The sequence below is a fragment of the Colossoma macropomum genome, unplaced genomic scaffold (assembly GCF_904425465.1).
Source record: "Colossoma macropomum unplaced genomic scaffold, Colossoma_macropomum, whole genome shotgun sequence".
In the NCBI taxonomy this organism is placed as follows: domain Eukaryota; kingdom Metazoa; phylum Chordata; class Actinopteri; order Characiformes; family Serrasalmidae; genus Colossoma; species Colossoma macropomum.
The window spans coordinates 34,647,885-34,668,169 of NW_023494788.1; the positions used below are offsets into that span (position 1 = coordinate 34,647,885).

Below are 20,285 nucleotides of genomic sequence, written 5' to 3' on the forward strand. Positions count from 1 at the left end.
CTGCATACTTTGTTACCCTGTTCTTCAATGGTCAGGAGGCCCACGGGACCCCCCCAGAGCAGGTATTATTTGGGTGGTGGGTCATTCTCAGCTGCTGGAGTTTTTAACCACTGTGTCCACTTACTGTCCACTCTGTTAGACACTCCTACCTTGTTGGTCCACCTTGTAGATGTAAAGTCAGAGATGATAGCTCATCTGCTGCTATATGATGAATTATGCTTAATATGACCTAAAACATGAACTGTTAAAGTAAACAAAAGATCAATTTTAATTCCAGGTTGACTTCAGGGCAAAAAAATCGTCGCAGCTCATTAGAACAGTTTCTCTGCTCTCCAAACAGCAAAGTGTGATAAGCAGGTCACCAAGAATGGGACAAAAATATATTTGTAAATTTATATATATATATATATATATATATATATATATATATGAATTTTAAAATGCTGTTTATCCATTAGTGAGTTTATTCATAGGGTTTTTGCAAATAATAACATATGATGTTATTTCTTTAATAAAGGTGGTAATTAATCTTAATATAGCACTGATATTTCTTGAATAAAAGTGTAAAGACCACGCCTATATATCAAGAAAAAAAGAAGTTTGCAATTATTGCTGATAGAAACAACACAAATGAACACACAGTTTAATGATAAGGACTTATTTTTACTAGTATTAACCTTTATTTGGTATATAATAATGTTTATTTCTGGGTAGCTCCACCCCTGGGCTACAATATTTATATTATTTAAGACTCTTGAGTTCCTGTTTATTCCAGTTTAAGAAATGTGACAACTAAGAAATGACAAATCAGTGAATAAAGCACTTTAACTAACACTACTGCAGTATATTATTAAAATGTAAACTATAAATGCAATTACTTTGGTAGATATAACTGGTTATTGGAATTCTCAGCCCCTTAAATTCGCTCTCAGCCACAACATGTGCATATTGGTCGAGTGCTAGTTATCAGACCATCTTAATTAAGAAACAAGGACATAATCTGTACAAACACTACAGATTTTATTTAGCATTAGCATGGTAGCGCTGCTGTTGTACAATCCATGTGGTAAAGTCTGTAATATGTCAGTGACTCAGAATAACAGTCATGCCCCAGTTTATATCACTTTCTTCACCACACTAACAAACTATTCATCACTGGACACCCAGATTTTCAGATACAGTAGAGCCTCTCTGCACCTAAACCATGCCAAACGTGAACATTTAGCACTTACTGCACATTTAGCATGAAATAATAACATCCTCCCCAAAAAATACACAGTAGATATAAAAAAAATGTAAAAGTTCAGCTGTAAGAAAAGAGGCACCAGTTTTTACAGCCTGAAAACTGAACCAGCCTCCATTGGCTGCTTCTCTCTCTGTGGCTTCATCCATAGAAGCCTTGACTGAGGAAGATAAGAAACTGTTCCCTTCAACATCATCTTCCACCTGTTAAAAAAAAATAAATAAATAAATAAATAAATAAATAAATAAATAAGTAAAAAAACATGAGCTTTTCATATTTAAACTGACACATTTTTCCTTGTATTTTTGACCATTAGGGTTCATTAATAACATTTGAATGAATGTACAAAGCAACAGTCATGACTCGTTTTTATATGACAATTAGCAAAAGATGTTTTGTTGCTTTTCTAGGTAAAAATAATTAAGCACATTCTCTACAGAAAACACATGTGTTTCTGCATATATATATGTTTACTTATTTTCACCTTGAAACCACATCTGAACCAGGATGTAAATGAGCTCTGTTCTAATTGGCCGGCGTATGTTGTTAACAGGCTGAAACACTCCATATGACTTAAATGTGAATGAGCAGAGCTAAAATGCTGTAGGCTGAACAGGTAGATCTATAAAATGTATTGTTTTTGTGAAATCACAACCATGATGTTCAAACGTTTTGAAAGTCATTTTAAAAACAGTTATGAAAATTTAGTTTTCTGTTATATTTTATGTCCATTTAAAGTTATAATTTGTACAGTTTAGGGAAAGAAACAAATGCAGAAGTAAAAATATCTGTAATACAGTAAAATGTCTGTCCAGAAGGCTGTTGGTTCAAATCTTATCACAATAAAAGGAAAGTTCCAGTAATGTGTGAGGCAATGTGTTGGGTCCCAATTAAATAAAAGAAAATTCATACGATTTCCCTTTTAAATTTACCTTTAGTCATGCTACACACTTTGGTCCACAGACAACAGTTTGTAAGTGTGTCAGAAACCACATACAAGTCTATCTGAGCTTACAGTCTCCTTGAAGGTGTAATTCAAACCATTAGAAACAATCCATGCTAAATAATAAATTGTTAAATATTTTACTTTGTATTTTTATGAAACTTCAGCAGCACAAGAGCCTCTCTAAACCTTCGTCCTCATTAAGAATGCATTAAAGAACATCGTCTATCCAAATCCAAAATTACAGAAACATGACGCTCATCTCAGAAAGCTCAACGTTTGCGTTTAACGGCTCTAACACACTTGACTGAACTCGTCAGGTAATAATCACACCTTTCATGAGCTGAATGAGCGCGTTAGAGGTGGGAAATGAGAAAGTGTGCAGCTCGTGGGAAGCCAGTCAGACTTTTCTCCTCCTCACAGCAGCTCCACTGTAAAGTCCAACATGTATCCAGGCCAACCGTTCGCCCCATGTTAACTGAAATGTGTCTCTCACCTCTGAATCCACGACCGCCGCCACCACCGCCTCCTCTTCCTCCTCTGAACCCTCCTCCTCTACCACCTCCAAATCCACCTCCGAATCCACCTCCGCGACCTCCACCACCTCTTCCTCCACGGAAACCACCTGCAGGCATTTGACTTATTAGTGTCTTTCATATAGATTTATTCATATTTTATTTATATTTTTGAGATAAGTACATAGATACACAGGATATACTGAAATGGGAGCTGTGGGCTGATGCCAACATTTTTCATGTACATATCTGTAAAATGCCGATACAAATACATAATTGTTTTAAAGTAAGCACTGCAAAATAAATCTATACATCCAGAAAAGTGGAAAAAAGAAACAATTTGTTCAGACAGCAACAACATATGTACTGTCAACTTTCACTGTAAGTTAATTAAAACATTTCATCACAACATTTTCAAACAGTAGCTAAGCTCCGTCAATTTTCACCACTAACTGCAATCAACAAAATAAAAATAGCTGAAAAAAAAATTATATTTGCTATTCACCTTGTTTCCACAAAACTGACTTTCTGTGATCAAATGTTATACATATATTGCATGTTTTCCTGCATGTTTTCAGCAATTATAAAAGAGTTTGGAATACATTTAATTTTTGTCACTACTTTTTAATTTTTGTCTGGCATCTCTGGATCTCCTACTGAAAGACAAATTTTGTTGTATTTTGCAATATATTATTATCATTATTATTCTTCCGTGAATGTCTTTTCTGTATGTCTCTCTGAGCTAAAAAGGGGCAGCATTCCTTTTTAAAACCCTCTCGTCTCCTCCTCAATGCAGCTGTACCTCTCCAGTTTGCTATAAGAAGCATGTGAGTGAAAAATCACACAGACACTAAATCTTTGCATAAATGTGTTTAAGTTTCTAATGCAGGTTTTCACAACATTTCAGGCATCAATAAACTACCTTTCCATGAAGTTGAACAGAAAAAGTTTGACATTTAAAAATATTAATGAAACATTTCTGTTTCCTACAGGCTGCACCAACAAACTCAAGCATTAAAACGTTTGTCAAAAAAATCTTCTAGACAGAAGCTCATCTGCTGTAAAGGGCAGCTTCACATATAATTAGTAAAACTCAAACAAGAAACACATCCATTCTATGCAAGAAATGTCAAAAACAGGGTTAATCTGTTCTAGCCTGCATGATGCAGGACTGGGAATGTTGGTGAACCAGTGGAACTGAGGTTTGTGAAAGGCAAAACTCAGCACTTGGTCCGTCTTTCTTCTAGCAAGTGTGGAAATACACATTGAGCACCAAGTAAGCCCAAAGTGTTTGGACAACCTGCATTCAGACTTCTGATATGAAGTTTCTGTAGTGTTTTAAGGATTTGTTGAAATCTACTTTAATTCTAAGCTCCAAATCCTAATCCAGAAGGTCCAACAGTCTGTTTGGGCTCTTACCTCCTCGTCCTCCGCCTCTGCCGCCTCCCCTACCTCCACGTGGAGGCCCCTTCTCACCCGGGGGCCTGGGGAGGAACCTCTGGAGCGGCAACAGCTTCATGGGGTCGATGTAGAACTGAGGCACACAGCAAAGATGAAAGAATGTGAGTGAATTAATAATGTAACAACAATCATTCTGCATCACTTTCTAAACCAGGTGCGTCAGGCTGGATTCCTTACGGGTCACCGCTCTGCAGATTTTGCTGTAGATGGTTCTATATACAGCGTTCTTGAAAATGGTTCTACATAGCGCCAAAAAGGGTTCTTCTACTGTAACAAGCTTGACATCGTAACAATAGAAAAGCCCTTTTTGGCGCTATATAGAACCATTGTCAAAAAGGCTCTATATAGAACCATCTACAGCACAATCTCCATCGATCTGAAGAACGCTTTCATGATGTAAAGAACTCTAATCATGCAAAAAGAGAGTGTTCATGGCTCTATATAGAACCATTTTCCTTACTAAAGAACTCTTTAAGCGCCATTTTTTTTTTTTTAACAGTGTAGGTTCAGTTGTACCCAATTGGCTGAAATATCTACAAAAATGTGCAAATTCTGTATACAACATGGATCACTGCATGCATTTAAAAACTCTCAAATGCTTATTAAAGTGCCCACCTTCTGTAATTTCTTGAACGATGATGCCTTCATGTTTTCAGAGAGTTTGACTGAAAAGTACTGCAGCAATAATTAAGGGTTACACTGAAATCACATCAACGCGCTCAGCTTGAGGATATGACAATGTGTTTAAAATGCAGCCAACACACAGGATTATCATCACATAACGATTTGTTAGGGTTGCAAAGATGTTCTACAGGATAAAGGCTATATGTCCCTTGAGCGCCCAATGTTTTTTTCTAAAATCAAGGCTTCACACTAGATGTTGTAACATTGCTGTGAGGAATTGACTGAGCATTAGTGAGGTCAGGTACTGATGTTGTAGGGTCAGTTCTGGAAAAATTATGCCACTGCCAGCAGCAAGAGCAGACATCAGCGGAATGTTTGGTCAAGAGCTCTTATCTCATCTGAGACTCAAACGAATAATGAAGGATACAAAGTCTCGGAGCTGGCCGAAGATCTCGTCCACTTTCCCAATCTGCTCCTTGTTCTCCAAATACACAGGAGCGTTGAAATACGGCACTTTGTTGTCCTCTGTCACACATTTACAAACAATGTCGTCCTCACAGGGGTGCATGAACTCGCCCAGCGCTGAAAGTGACAAATTAACATACATATCAACCACAAGCAGATGCTGTCATTTCATACTGTATTATAAGGTAACACAGATGTACTAGGACACTGAAAAGTCTTTACAGTATATATAAATATATTACAGTGCATAAAGATTTTAAGTATGATGGTTTTGGCCGGTCAGAGTTCTGATTTAAACCCTACAGAGAATATTTGGTCTCACATTAAACACAAACTAGCTTAGCAATGTTTTTCATCAATGCTGAGTAGATCAATACTGACTCTTCTTTCTCTAAGAATGTCAGCACAATTACATACACACACACACACACACACACACATACTTAAATACATACATTTATTTCTGGAGTCTTACAAGGTGAAGGTGTGAACGGTCTCATCGTTTATTAGAAGAGTTTCATTCCAAAATGCTGCATATGGACTGGTAACAATTTTGATATTAAGAGGTGAGCAACGAACCCACTGTCACAAAAACAAGTTATTCTTATCTCGCTAATAAAACGACATTAAGTATAATATAGCATTGACATATGTCTATGCCCAGTCCAAACAATGCATAGTGAAAAAAATCCATTAGTGGCTTTTCATATACATTTATATACACACACACACACACATTTGTGTACAATTAAACTCAAATGGCACATACTGTGAAAATGAATTTCCTCTTGGAAAACAAAGAATCTGAAATAATCTTTTCACCAATCTGTCTATCTAGCTATTCAAGTGCTCTCCTAAAAACAAACACCGAGCACCCATCAACACCCTTACCGACGACGTGCTCCGGAGGGCCATAATCCTGCTGTCTGTTGTTGAAGCCACCTCTGCCTCCTCCTCGTCCACCTCCTCTACCACCACCTCCTCTCCAACCTCCACCACCACCACCTCCTCCGCCGCCTCTCCAACCTCCACCACGACCTCCTCGGCCACCGCCTCCACGGTAAGACATACTCAAGAGCTCAAACCTGTCAAACAGAGTAAAAAAGCAAAGAGTTATGAAATTGCGTCTATAATGTTAATGCGCCTCTATGATAAAGTTCTTACAATACTGACATGGCTTGTTTTGATTGGTCTGTTTCAGTCCATCTTGCTTCTCTTAAAGGGAAATGATTGATCAGGAAACTGATTTTTCGAAACATCAGCATGATTACACTGTTACGTCGTAAATAAAGTCATTCAGCGTGGTTTTAAATTATAGAGTCAGGATTGTTCACAGTGGTGGTGATAGGAACCAGACATCCACGTCTAAAAGCTCCCTCACAGGAAGTTATTACATGAAATGGTTATGAATTCACTGCCTGATGTCACAGACACTGTTTTATGAGCTTTGAGAAGATTTTGGCCTTAAAATCCATTCATGGGATACATAATATGCTTTGTGAGACAAAACAGTCCCCAAAGAAAACTTATCATTTCAGATTTTCCACTATTTTACAATTATCAACATTCCATATAAAACTCACAAGACACCTGTAGGTTCACTGGTGGTTTTGAAAAGTAAAAATGTCTGTGTGTGTCATGGCGACCCCTGCTTCCCATCACCACCACTTAACACCAAACCACTCTGAATCACTCTGTTTCTTACTGAAAGTTTTCTACTGCACTAAATATGTGGTTTACAGAGGTTTATCTAATTAAAACTAACTTGGAAATATGCGAGAAGCTGTAGAAGCTATCCAGCGCCGTTAGCGGTGCCGGTTTGGTGTTGCATTGAATTGTGTCCCCCGCCATAACCTGCACCTCAAGGACCTTTTCGGCAGCTGTCGAGCCCGCCTGACTGAAATTTTAAATCACCACTCCTCTTCTTAGCACGGTCAGGTCGCTAATACACATAGGATTATTTATATTAAAAATATGTGGAAAATCACTCAAAAAGCCTTCTCACTGAGCTTGACGAAAACGACAGTGTAACGGTCGATATACCTAACGTTAACTATGAGCCCGACTTTTACAATAACTAATCCTTCGATTACAGAGTGTACTAAAAAAAAAAATCACCAAATTAAATTTATTTTATCTCCAGTAGTTAGTAGTTAAGGGCAGCAATCTGTAATATTTGGCTGCAAATGTGCTTCCGTTTCTAACGAGGCTGCGATAAGAGCCCCGGAGGGATGCAGGGTTTGCGGGGGTTCGGATTATGACGCTACATTGTCCGACGTACAAACTTAATGACCTTGTTATCTCAAGATAAAATTTGTTAAACCCAGAAAAACTGCAGATAAAATAATCATAGTCTTCAGTAAACAGCTGATGGGCTGTTTAGGGCAACACGCAGAACAACCCTGATACGCCAGCGTATCGTTAGAATCCGAACAAGAAGTCGTAAAACATTCCGAGTATAAAAATAAGAGCGTGCTCCGTTTATAAAACGGTCTGATACTCACTTGAAGCCGAAGACAACCCAAACGAAGCTCTGAAATGCTAAAAATATAAGAAATAATGTAAATATTCGGGTAAGAGGAGTAAATAAAGCCGCACTGAACTCAGCGCTGCTCTCCGTAGAGTCACACGTGGGGACCACTGCTACCGTAAAGCAACGGAGAGTGTCGTAAAACATAATTTAAGAATATGCTCGTGGTCGCCAGGGGGCGCTGAAAGACTCATTTCAGTTCCTGCAGCTGGCTGGTCAGTGGTGTGTTTTAAAAGGGAATTATTATTATTTTTTTAATTTCTGCATAATTCAACACCAAACCACTCTGAACGACTCTGTTTACATCTTAACCGTTAAATAAAGTGTCGCATCAGCAGATCTCTGCTGCTTCCTGTTGGACCAACCGGCCAGGTCTTGAGCATTTCTGACCCGTATCGGACCCACAAGTTTAATACCTCTAAAATCTCCCTTACTGAACATTTTTACGTGAAATGGATACAAATACGCTGCCTGAGACGTCGTTTACATTGTTTACGTGCTTGCATGTTTACATTATTTACATGACATTGACAGTTCTGAGAAGATTTTGACCTAAAAAAAATATGAGTCCTTTTATAGTGGAGGGGTACGTGCACTGTGTTCTAAGGCAAAAAAAAAAGCCCAGTAAGAAACCTCTGATTTACCTAGAGGTGGGCGATATGGCAAACAGTAACATCGCAATACTTCAGGAAGGTTTGTGATACACAATGTGTCACCATGTTTATTTTTTCTGACACCTGATAAGTTAGAACTATGGAAGTCCAGAGAGGCCACGAGGTAGTTATAATTTTCTGGATTATTATCTTGAGATAACTTAATTGTCTTGTGATCTCAAGATAACTAAATTGTTATCTTGAAATAATGAGTTAGTTTTCTTGTTATGTTGAGATAACAAAAGTTGTTATCTTGACATAACGGGTTAATTATCTTTTTATCTCAAGAAAACAAAGTTGTTATCTTGGGATAACAAGATAATAAACTTGTTATCTCAAGATAAGTTAGTTATAATAACAAAGATAACAAAGTTGTTATCTTCAGATAACGAGTTAATTATCTTATGATCTTACGATAACTACTTTTTATCTTGAGATAACAAGGTCATTAATATGTTATCCTAAGATAACAATCCAGAAAATTATAGCAGCAGCTCATGGCCTTTCCAGACTTATGTATAGAACAATTAGAGCCACATGTATTCAACACAATGTATTGAACATTTCACACACTGTGCTGCATGAAATCTAACTAAACAGGACTAAATAGTACTGACGATACTGACGCTCAGAAAGCCATATTGTGATGCACCTGATACTGATAAATACTGCTATATTGCCCAAGAAAAATAAATATGGCATACTAGACTAGTGTTATCGTTATGAATAGGCTATGAAATCTGCTCAATTGTGAGGTTCAAATATGAATACTGAACAATAACTACAGAATAACTTCAGAACTCCCTAAAACACTGTCCCATGTTGCATGATGTCCTATAACACCACTGTGATTTGACTGAGTTTGACTCATTTTGAATAGCACTTTGTTCATTTGTTCATTCATTCACTTGGTTTTCTGAGTGTCAGTATCATCAGTACTTAAAAATCACTTTCCACCTGCATGTTGGATTAATAAAGGAGCCTAATTAGTCCTGTTTAATTAGATTCAGTGCAGCACAGTGTGTCGAATGTTGAATACATTGTGTTGAATACATGTGGCTCTACTTAGCTCTAACTTATGAGATGTCAGAAAAAAATAAACATGATGGCACACCATGTATCGTAAAACTTCCTGAAGTATTGTGATATTACATTTGGCCATATCGCCCACCTCCAGGTAAATCTGAGTTTTCTTAGGGGGCTTTTTTTTCTACCTTAGAACACGCTGCACATACCCGTCCACTACAAGAGCATTCATAAAACTTAGTTTTAGGTCAAAACCTACTCAAAACTATTAATGTCATGTAAACAATGTAAACAATGTCTCAGGCAGTGTATTTGTAACCATTTCATGTAAAAACTTTCAGTGAAAGAGATTTTAGAGGCATTCAGCTTGTGAGTGAGATGCAGGTCAGAAATGCCCAATGTCTGTGTGTGGTCCAGCAGGGGGCAGCAGAGGTCTGCTGATGTGAGGCTTTATTTCTCTCAGGGTGGGGGGCCAAGCAGCTGCTTTTAAATGGCAGTCAGGAAAGCTGGACTCCACACAGTGTCCGCACACACACAGGGGAAGACCATATCTGTAAATAGCGCTCGGGTTCCTTCCCCTCTCCTGTCTCCTTTCTCGTCTACTTCTCGTTTTTTCTGTTTTCTGTTTCCCCCCCAATGCCTCAGGCAACTGTCAGCATCCTGCGTGGGAACATGAGTGTGTTCCACACACAAAAAAGGACAGAGAGATGGAAAGAGAGAGATAGAGAGAGGGAGGGAGAGGGAGTAGGAGAGTCAAGAGGAGTGCTGCACTTTGTCTGTTTCACTTTATTACTCCATGTTATATATCTCGCACCGCAGATGCCCTCATTCTTCCCCTTCGCCCTTTTAGGGGATAAATTCAGACTCTGTGACTAAGGCTAAATGGGCCCGTCGGAAACCTGGGTGCTGCCGAATGTTGAGTTGGTCTCTAAAGAGCATCCCCGAAGGCTGTGGGCGAATGTCATGAGCTGTAGGCGAAAAGCTCCTACCGTCTGCTGATTACTCACAGCGGCTCAGCGCTAGCCACAGCGCGCCCAAAGAGGCTGTTCGGAAAAGTATAAGATAAAATATTCTAGAAGGTGCATTTCAAGTGTAGCCTACTACACAAAACGGCGTGCACTTAACAATTTTCTGAACAAGTTGGTAAGTGGGCAACATGTGGGATACAAATACGTGAAGTATTGAAGCACGTTGAAAATTGGTGCCTCCACACTGGAGTCAACTGAGCAGTTAACATCTCATCATACTTTGGCTAATGTGCGAAGGTGGTGGGGAGGCTGAACCACTCATGATTTTGGCCGCATTGGCCTCGGTGACTTGTAAAAGGTGATTCTGGAGTGGCAACAAAACCATTAAACCAGCAGTGGTCTTTTTTTTCCAAAAGGTTTAGAGGCAAATATTGACAGTATTCTCATGATGTCACAATTGCACTGCCACCATTTTGGTAGCAACATCAAGTTCACTCAGTGCTTTGGATGTTTGTAATGAGATAAAGACACAACCGATCAAGCAAAGGCAGTAAAACATTTTTTTTTTTTTTTTTAAATCTAATTGTTAAAATGTGTACTGACTTGATTTTATTTGATTTGTTGCTGAAGTGATAACAAATGAAAGCTGAAATCTAAACGGCTGAGATTTCTCCTGCGTTACTAGTGCCCATCCCAAACTGCATACTAGCTCACTAAATAGTGCGTAAAAATAGTGCATATCCCATTAGAAGTGCACTCATTAGTGTAGTATGTTAAGTACAGAAGTGTGTGGTTTGGGATGCGGCGTTAGATCTGCCAGTGAGACGTGTTCAACAGCTGCTCTGCTGTGCTGCTAGTTAGCAGCTCATTAAACACCTCCAAGAGAAAGTTTGAGGGGTTTGTTGATTAAGAGCATTTATTGTGGTACATTAATGCATTTATTGAGGTAAACTGATGTTGTTTCATATTTGCCAAGTTCCATAATTCATTTTACGTTTAAGGGCACCTCGGTGTAACTGCAGCATCATTTAAGGTGGAACGGAAAATTCAAATGAGCAGCTGGTGAACAAGAAGCTTCAGCTTTATATCTTTGTGTGAGTGTATTATGAAGAGCTTTGGCAGTTTTGGTAGCCACTTTTATTAGTTTTTATAAAATTTCTCACACTGGAATGTTCTGAACTCTGGAGATGTGTAGGTTATACGGATCCACCAACCTAGCTAATCTTCTTCTTATATTGTTTTCTGGAGACGCATCTAAAGTGTCCATATATCTTTTCATTTGTTTTTCGTGGTCATTCTGGTCTGTTTTGTTTGGTTTTTATCCATCTCCAGGGCAGTATCTGCAGTAATGGCCATTTTTGAATGAACAGGTCGCACGTATCGCACGTTTGGGTTTGCTCGTTTACTGTTATCTTTTGCTCTTTAATCTTGCTATTAACCCTTCTGGTTACCTGCTTTAACTAAATACCTATTCTGTGTCTTATTGCGTTACCCTTACAACGTTGTTTTTTGTTTTCAGTTCTAACTAACCGTTATTTCTCTGTTTGGACGCTGACAAAATGGCGGCCGCCACTGAACGCGAGCTCCGGATGCTGAGCAGGGAGCTGCGGCAGTTGGATCAGCAGATCAGGGCTCTCCTAAAGCACCAGACCGAGATCCACGAGCAGAAAACCCGCTTGGAAGCAACCCGGGATGCGTCCTACTCGGTTGTTTCAAGACCAAGCCCGGTGGCGACTTCTACTCCACCGGATGGATCACTACTACCACGTTTAACACCAGGATTGCCCGCCTTCACGCCCGTGCTGGAGCAGGGCTGGGAACGCCAGCGTGACCGGGGAAAGAGAAGGTTTTCACCAATTCCTCCCCCGCCGAGCTTCACCTCCAGTAACCGGTTCGAACCGTTTCAGTGCTTCGGAGAGAGAGTCAGGAGAGTGTTATTATAATTGGAGATTCAATAGTGAGACATCTTAAAGTAACTTGCGCTTGGAGAAATTCGGCTGTCTGTTGTTTTCCAGGTGCCCGGGTCTTGGATATTTCCATGAAGTTTCCCGCAGCTCTGAGCAAACACTGTGACGTCGGCACCATTGTAATTCACGCAGGGGTGAATGACATTTCATCCCGCCAGAGCGAAGTCCTCAAGGAGCATTTCAGATTACTTCTAGACAACGTTAAGAAGAGAACCAAAGCTAGGGTCATCATCCCGGGACCGCTGCCCACCTACCGGAGAGGAAGTGAGGTGTTCAGCAGGCTCTACGCGCTACACTGCTGGCTCCAAGGCTGGTGTAAGAACAACGGTGCCGGCTACGTGAGCAACTGGAGTGTTTTCTGGGAGCGACTGGCATTCTACCGCAGGGACAGACTACACCTGAGCCGCCGCGGGTCTGTGATCTTATCCGGGAATATCGAGAAAGTACTACACCAGGCCTGACTGGACTTAAATGTAGTAGACAACGGACAGGTAAGTAGAATCATCAGGAGACAGGTAAGTGCCTTTAATGAGCACAGTCAGAGTTACAGCTCAACTACCAACGCGGAGACATGGACTTCTTAACGACACAGTCCAATACCATGAATTGCTTACAAGAAATTTAATCCAACAGCCAAGACATATTTGTTGTCTTAAAAGGAAATCCCAGCCAAAATGAGCAATGAACATCACCACATCTGTTGTAAAATGTCTCTGCTACTTGGCTGAATTATTCCAGAAAATATTTAAGTTCACTGGCTGTTTTAGACTTATATTTGTGTACATTTGTGACCCCTGGTTCCTATCACCACCACTAAGCAACTGAATACTGCAGAAATTTTGAAAAATGGATTTTCAGAATTTGATGCTCCTCCATTGTTTTTTGTGTTTACCCATATGGAAAAATATATGGACATATAGTTATATATATTAGAAATACATGTCAAATACATTGCAGTCCATGCTGGAACACATTGCAAACACTGAAATGTATTTCAGAATATATTGCCATATTAACGACATATACTTTAAGATACATTTGTACAAAAATAAAAGTATGTATCAAATCCATTTGGAAATGTATGAAAACGTCCAAAATCCTGTATAAAGCACTTTACTGTTTGATACCTTTTGAAATGAATTTGTATTCCAGTCTCTTCATTTTAAATCTTAGCAAATTAACCTTTAAAATGACAAAAGCAAGCACTGTAGGAACTGATACTGTTATGATTTGATATCTTGTTTATTTGAACTACATTGTGAGTGTCTTACTGCAGATGTACATGGTTAATGTAAAGTACAATGCAGATCATAGAAATACTGTTTAGTTACATCTACATCTGTGACCTTTATTAAAACTGCATACAACTGAACAATATAATAACAAATACAAATAAATGCATTTAAAAATATATTTCACAAATATATTTTTGGCCGTTTTCATACATTGCAAAAATGTATTTGATGAATACATATGGAGAATATGTTTTTCCAAATGGGGACTTTTAACACTGGCAGTGTGTGTGACACCATGCAACATCCAGAAAACCTTGCCTGCTTTCACAGTTCTGTTATGTAATGGGAAATGGACACAGTTATCCAAGCAGGGAACGGACAGGTCTGGTTCATATTAGTTACCATAGTGTGCCATAGCACAGTGCACTTGTCGCTTTTAGACTGCAGCCACAGAGCAAAATCATCCATCATTGTGGAGCGAATGAGGAACAAGATGTAAGGTGGTCTTGTAGAGAGTTACAATGACCCTAGATTAGATTTGGGTGAGATGAAGGGCTTGTGGCCTATTACTGATCCATTAAACCATCTAATGTTTAGCAAATTGATCATATTTGATATAAGTAACCAATGAACAAGCATACCGTCACTGTCCAAGGAAAAACAAGCATCTCCAAAATGGCAACTTTACAGGAGAAGGTAAAAACACTCTGTACTTTTAATATAAGTTAATGTAAAGATTAATTCCAAGTAATTTTGGGACATTTCTATTGATCTATTTAGCATTGAAATTGTCACATAATATAAAGAACATCTCATGAGCTCAAATGATGTACAAAAAGGAAAATATGGAGATATTTTTATGTTATACGTTGGTGAGTAAGTTACATGAAAGATGTGTCTGGTAATCTATGAGTAGATATCCCCGTCTGTGTGCTGTGATGTTGAGATGTAAACAAAGTCGTTTAGAGTGGTTTAATATGGAATGGTTCAGTGTAGCGACCCCAATTTTTCTTTACAGAGGTGGTGATAGAAACCAGGTGTCCCCATGACTACAACACAAATATAGACATTTTATTCCCTATCCAAAACCACCAGTGAACCTACACATGTCTTCTGAGTTTTATATGGAATTTTGAAGATGGGAAAATAGTGGTAGTTTTTCTTTGAGGCTTTTTAACTTTAGAACACACTGCATGTACTGCTCCACCAGGAATAGATTTATAAAATTTTGTTTTAGGTCAAAGCCTTTTCAAAACCTTCTCATAAATAATGCCTCAGGCAGTGTATTCATAACCATTTTGTGTAATAATATTATGTAAGGGAGATTTTGGAGGTGGACGCCTGGTTCCTATCACCACCACAGTGAACAATTCTGACTCGGTAAGTTTCTCTAGATCAGAGCATTTCACATCAAACCACTCTGTATACTCTGTTTACATCTTAACCCTTTAATTATGCAAAAATGTTGAAAAATCTGTAGTATTACCCTGTGGCAGATGATCTATCATCCACGATCTTCATAAACTGCACTGTGCTTGCACGGCTGAACAATGATTCTACCTCGCTATGGTAACCATCCCACCAAATGGGAGCCTGGACAATCCTACACGAAACCCACATGGGTCCAGTGTGGGCTAGCCCACATTGAGGCCACACCATTCCTCCGTTATTTGGCCCACAGAGCTGTAAACTTGGAAAAACCCACACAAAACCCTCACTTAGTTAGAACTGAGTTAGGCCTGCCTACACAAGGCCAACATTAAGGGGCCAATCATTTGCCAATGGGCAAAATCTCATGGGCCCTGTGCACACAGCCCTTTAGGACCCATTAGTCAAGGCCTTGCTGGCTGTGATGGTTGTGATATCAAGTGAAAATAAACTGTTTAACATTAGTCTTTTGATTCACAACATGCTACTAACCAGACCTCAAAATATTTTTGTTTCATAATGTAAATTAGTGCACATTTTTTATATTATATGTTTTACCCTGAAGTTCATTTGTGACTTTGTTTATGTAGTTTTTTGTGCCAAAAACATCATGATTCACTTCTACATGACCTCTCTTTATTGCTTAGAATTAACTAGGCTGTTTTTGTTTGTGCCATTAAGACTGATATATGTAAATGACCTCTGTTCTGATTGGCTGTGTGTTGCCCTGGGGGGAGAAAATAACCCCACCTTAGGATCTAAAGTTTAAGAAGTTACAACACAAAAGTAAAAGAACAGCACACAAAGTCAGATTAAAGCCAAAAAGTTGCAACTTATTAAAAGTTTATATGAACATATATTAACCGCAGATTCAGTCACCAGGAGATACAGTGTCAGGGTGGGCTAAGGCCAAAACAACAAAGAAAAAGACTTCTTTCCCTCAAGCAAAACAAAGGACAAACAAAATTTCTCTAGCTCCTTAGCTGGTAAACAGGAGAAAAAGATATCAAAAATAAATGGCACCCACCCCTACAGCTCCTGTAAATCTTAGTTCATATATCGCTCCTGTTGGAAGAAAACCTTGTAACGCCATCATTGTCGTTTTTCAGTTTTTGACATAATTTGTAAATGCCTGTTGTCTTTTACATTGTCTGTAAATTCCATGATGAATGGACCAAAAGAAACAACACACACACACATATAAATATATATATATATATATATATATATATATATATATATATATATATATATATATATATATACACACATGTATACTTGCTTACAAGCTAAGCTAGAGCTACAAAATTGTGGCAACATTTCGATCTATGGGGTGGACAAACGGATCAGCACATCAAATTAGATGCTAATTAATAAAATATTAATATCTATGTAATAATCCAGTGCAGAAATACAGTTCAAACAGTTCCTGAATCTAGATGTAGAGTCGCCCTTTCCATTCTATCTTATCACAAGATCATACGTGACTCACATCTGGAGTTATGAGGCTATGAAGAGGGGCTGAGATACATGTCATTGTACACTTCCAATTTTGTGGAAATAGTTTGGGGAAGGGCCTTTTCTGTTCCAGCATGACTGAGCCCCAGTGCACAAAGTAAGGTCCATAAGGGCATGACTGGGTGAGTTTGGTGTGGAAGAGCTTGACTGGCCCACACAGAGCCTTGACCTCCACCTTTGGGATGAACTAGAATGGATATTGCAAGCCAGACCCTCTCGTCCAACACCAGTGTCTCCTCACAAATGCTCTTCTGGATGAATTGGCAAGAATTCCCACAGACACACTCGAAGATCTTGTACAAAGCTTCCCAGAAGATTGGAAGCTGTTATAGCTGCAAAGGGGGACCAACTCCATGTTAATGCCTATAGATTTAGAATGGGAGTTATAAAAGCTCCTGTAGGTATAATGTGTTGGTGTCCAAATACTTTTGTCTATGTAGTGTATATTGTTATGATCAACTGAAAATCCTGTCACTCAAATCACTCTGTCATTTTCAGCTTCTAGCCTCTCCTCATGCTCATATTTTAGAAGGCGGGGTGGATTTGTGAGAGGATCAGGCAAATCTAATGAGGCAGAAACTGTTCTCATGACTTGTAACAGCCCAGTTCCACATTAAAATACGTCATATTAGCTCATATCGGTCCTTTATTTTTGTCATTACCTGAGCTGGGCAGTGATTCAGCTGTTTGTCTTGGTGACTCATTGAGTCAGTGTGCGTTCCAAATGTGATTGGGAAAAACAAGTGAGCACTGATCTCTGCCTGTCACCCACCTGCTCGCAGCACATCTGCGTGAGGCCCACACAGTGGTGCTCTGTGAGTGATTGTATAAAAAGCATCTGAGTACGTACACAACAAGTGAGGAAGAATGGTAGCCATCCAAGAAGATATTTAAGAGAAATTAAGGGAACGTTTACCTTGTTTCACATTTAAGCCCTTCTAAGTGCCTATTTGGCGATTTTCTAGGTACCTAAGACAGTTTTTTTTATATCAGTTGTTTAAAAAATTCTTAAAACTAGTGCAAATAAAACTGCTTCTTCTCCACTCCCATAGAGCTCCATTCAAAGGTGAGATGCGTATTAAATACAGTGTATACGTATGCCTTGGCTGATACGGACAAAACTTTACCATGTAATGACCTTTTATCTGCTTTTGTGCACTTTAACTCAGACCACACTACATAGACAAGTTTTTTATACACACTCTAAGGGTTCTTTAGTAAAGAAAAATGGTTCTCTATAGAACCATGAACTCTCAAAGAACCCTTTGCATGGTTCAAGGGTTCTTTCCATCATTAAATAGTTCTGTAGAATGACAGAAATTATGCTGTAGATTATTCTATATAGAACCTTTTTGAAAACAGTTCTATACAGCACCAAAAAGTGTTCTTCTATTGCAACAACATGATGTATTTCAAGGGTTCTTTATAAAGAAAATGGTTATTTATAGAACCATGAACACTCAAAGAACCATTTGCATAATTAAAGTGTCACACAGCCCTCCGGCTCAGACTCACACTTGGACTCCATTTCCCACAATCCAGTTGGAGATCACATGGCTCTTGAACTTTCTCATTTATCCAATTGCCGTTCACAATCACCTGAGTACTGATATTTTGCACCTGATCTCTGTATCATCTGACCTTTTAGTTTAGTTTATAAGCCCAGGCTTTAGGTATTGTTTTTCTAGTAGAAATACTGAGTGTTTTTCTGTTTGCTGTTTTTGCCACTTTGGTGTTTTGACCTTTTTTTCTTGATTGTCTGACATTGTCTTTTTGTCTTTACCCTTTTTGATGTGGTTATGCTAGTACTCTTTTTCCTGATTTCCTTTTTCCAGATCTGACCCATGCACTATGAGGACTGTCAAACTCTTTTCAAGTAAAGCCTCATTCGCTGAGTATTACCGCAAGCGCCTGACTGGTTCTGTCACGTTACATAAAGATTTCTTTGCATCGTTAAATGGTTCTTCAGATTGATGGAAATTATGCTGTAGATGGTTCTATATAGATTCTTTTTGAAAAGGGATCTATATAGCACTGAAAAGGGTTCTGCTATTGTTACAATGTCAAGCTCGTATATAACCATCTACAGCACATCTTCCATCAATCTGAAAAACCCTTGAAGAACCATCATCTTTAAGTGTGTAGAGAATATAATGTAGCCAATGAAGACCTCTCATTTTACTGCACAGGTTTTATACATTTATATACATGCTATGGTAGTCCAGTAAAACTGATGGCGCATAAATCTAATGTCAAAGGTAATCCTTAAATGTTATAAACTGCACAATAGTTTGTAACAGACTTAGAGCTTACCCAAAACAGAGTATTTGTCCAGTGTACTTTCTTGTTTATGTGACATTACAGTGAGATTTGGTGTATGTTTGTGTTTACTGTCTTATTGCTCCAAATAAGTGTCCAATTATGAGGTATTTTACTGTGTGCTTCATTACTTTAATAGCTAGAACCTGATTGCACTGGCACTGCAGTGTAATTTAGACTGTCAGCGAATGTTTTACCCTCATTTTACTCAAAATGAATGATCTAGCGCTTTGTACTCCATACTTGCCCAGTTAATAGTGCTGCAAAATGTCTGTAGCTCAAACTGATCAGCATTCAAGCTGAAGTTGACAGTAGCGTCTGCTTAGGAAGAAGAGCCTTAAACACCGTGGCTGCAGGCAAACAGAACATGATTGAAGTTTTCAAGCTTTGTTTCGTCATGTGTGGAGGTGAGCCGCACCCACTCAGAAATCAATATCCAAACGTACACAAGCTTTAGTTTGAATAAATTGTAGTTAGACCACACCAGTAATATTCTATATTTAAAAACACTGCCATTCCCTCAGGCCAGATTTTTTTTCTTTCAGATTTTCAGACTGTAGAGCGTTAAGGCTGCACACAGAATGTCTACATATTTGATATGTAGACTGATTTCTTGGAACTAAATTAGCCAGTTTAGCACTGTAAAATTTCTTGATGCTCAATCGATGGTTCAATTTTTAAGCATACTTGATTTTTTAATGCTGTACATGAAATTATAGGATAAAGATCTTCTGGCAATGGATTTACAATGGTAGAAAATGATGACATTCTGCGGGCGCTTTCTGTTTTGGCTGGTAAGTAGAACCCCTCAGCATAGTAGTGGGGATGCATTGTCTGAAAAATACATGTATGAGAAAAGCTCGGAGCCGTTCTTGGCTGAGGAAAAGGGCAACATGGAATGCTCATTCTCCAAAGTGAACTTGAGGTCGGTAAGGTCATTTTTCTGTCCACTACACAGCAGCTAGATCTGCTATTTCACTACAGGTCACTCTATATACAAACTGAGGCAGATTCCAGATCTCCCTCTCTCTTGCACACACACATATAATTTCAATATGCTCCTTATTGGGGTTGCTGGTGCCTATCCCAGTGCTTAGTGGGTGGAAGGCATCCTGGAAGTCCATCACAGGGCAGACACAGACATACACACTCAGACTTAGTGCCAGTTTAGTATCTCCACTTCGCCTGACTGCATGTTTTGAAGTGTGGGAGGAAACTTATTTAGACATGAGGAGAACATGCAAACTCCACACAGAAAGAACCCTGGTCACCCAGCCAGGGAACTGAACTGAGGTCCTTCTCGAGAACAAATATACAAACGGTTTGATTGGATAAACAGAAGCACATACAGTTACAGATACAGTTGTATTCAAAAGTTAAGGCCTCAAAT

General features: G+C 38.9%; 1 protein-coding gene across 1 annotated transcript; it reads right to left on the reverse strand.

Moving 5' to 3' along the window:
- Window positions 1–1,001: 1,001 nt before the first annotated feature.
- Window positions 1,002–7,894, reverse strand: gar1 (GAR1 homolog, ribonucleoprotein). Its single transcript, XM_036569246.1, has 7 exons — window positions 7,756–7,894; window positions 6,143–6,336; window positions 5,214–5,368; window positions 4,778–4,837; window positions 4,121–4,235; window positions 2,683–2,811; window positions 1,002–1,446 (listed from the first exon to the last, which is right to left on the reverse strand). The coding sequence occupies exons 2-7, from the start codon at window positions 6,318–6,320 to the stop codon at window positions 1,436–1,438; spliced, it is 648 nt and encodes a 215-aa protein (XP_036425139.1). The 5' UTR covers window positions 6,321–6,336; window positions 7,756–7,894; the 3' UTR covers window positions 1,002–1,435.
- Between the last annotated feature and the right edge of the window lie 12,391 nt (window positions 7,895–20,285).

Excerpts from the sequence above, each read along its gene's own strand:
- gar1 (XM_036569246.1), bottom strand. The coding sequence starts at position 6,320 with ATGTCTTACCGTGGAGGCGGTGGCCGAGGAGGTCGTGGTGGAGGTTGG. Across the intron at positions 5,369-6,142 it reads CCCTCCGGAGCACGTCGTCG|CGCTGGGCGAGTTCATGCAC; the intron begins GTAAGGGTGTTG and ends TGTCACTTTCAG. Across the intron at positions 2,812-4,120 it reads CAGAGGCGGAGGACGAGGAG|GTGGTTTCCGTGGAGGAAGA; the intron begins GTAAGAGCCCAA and ends AAATGCCTGCAG.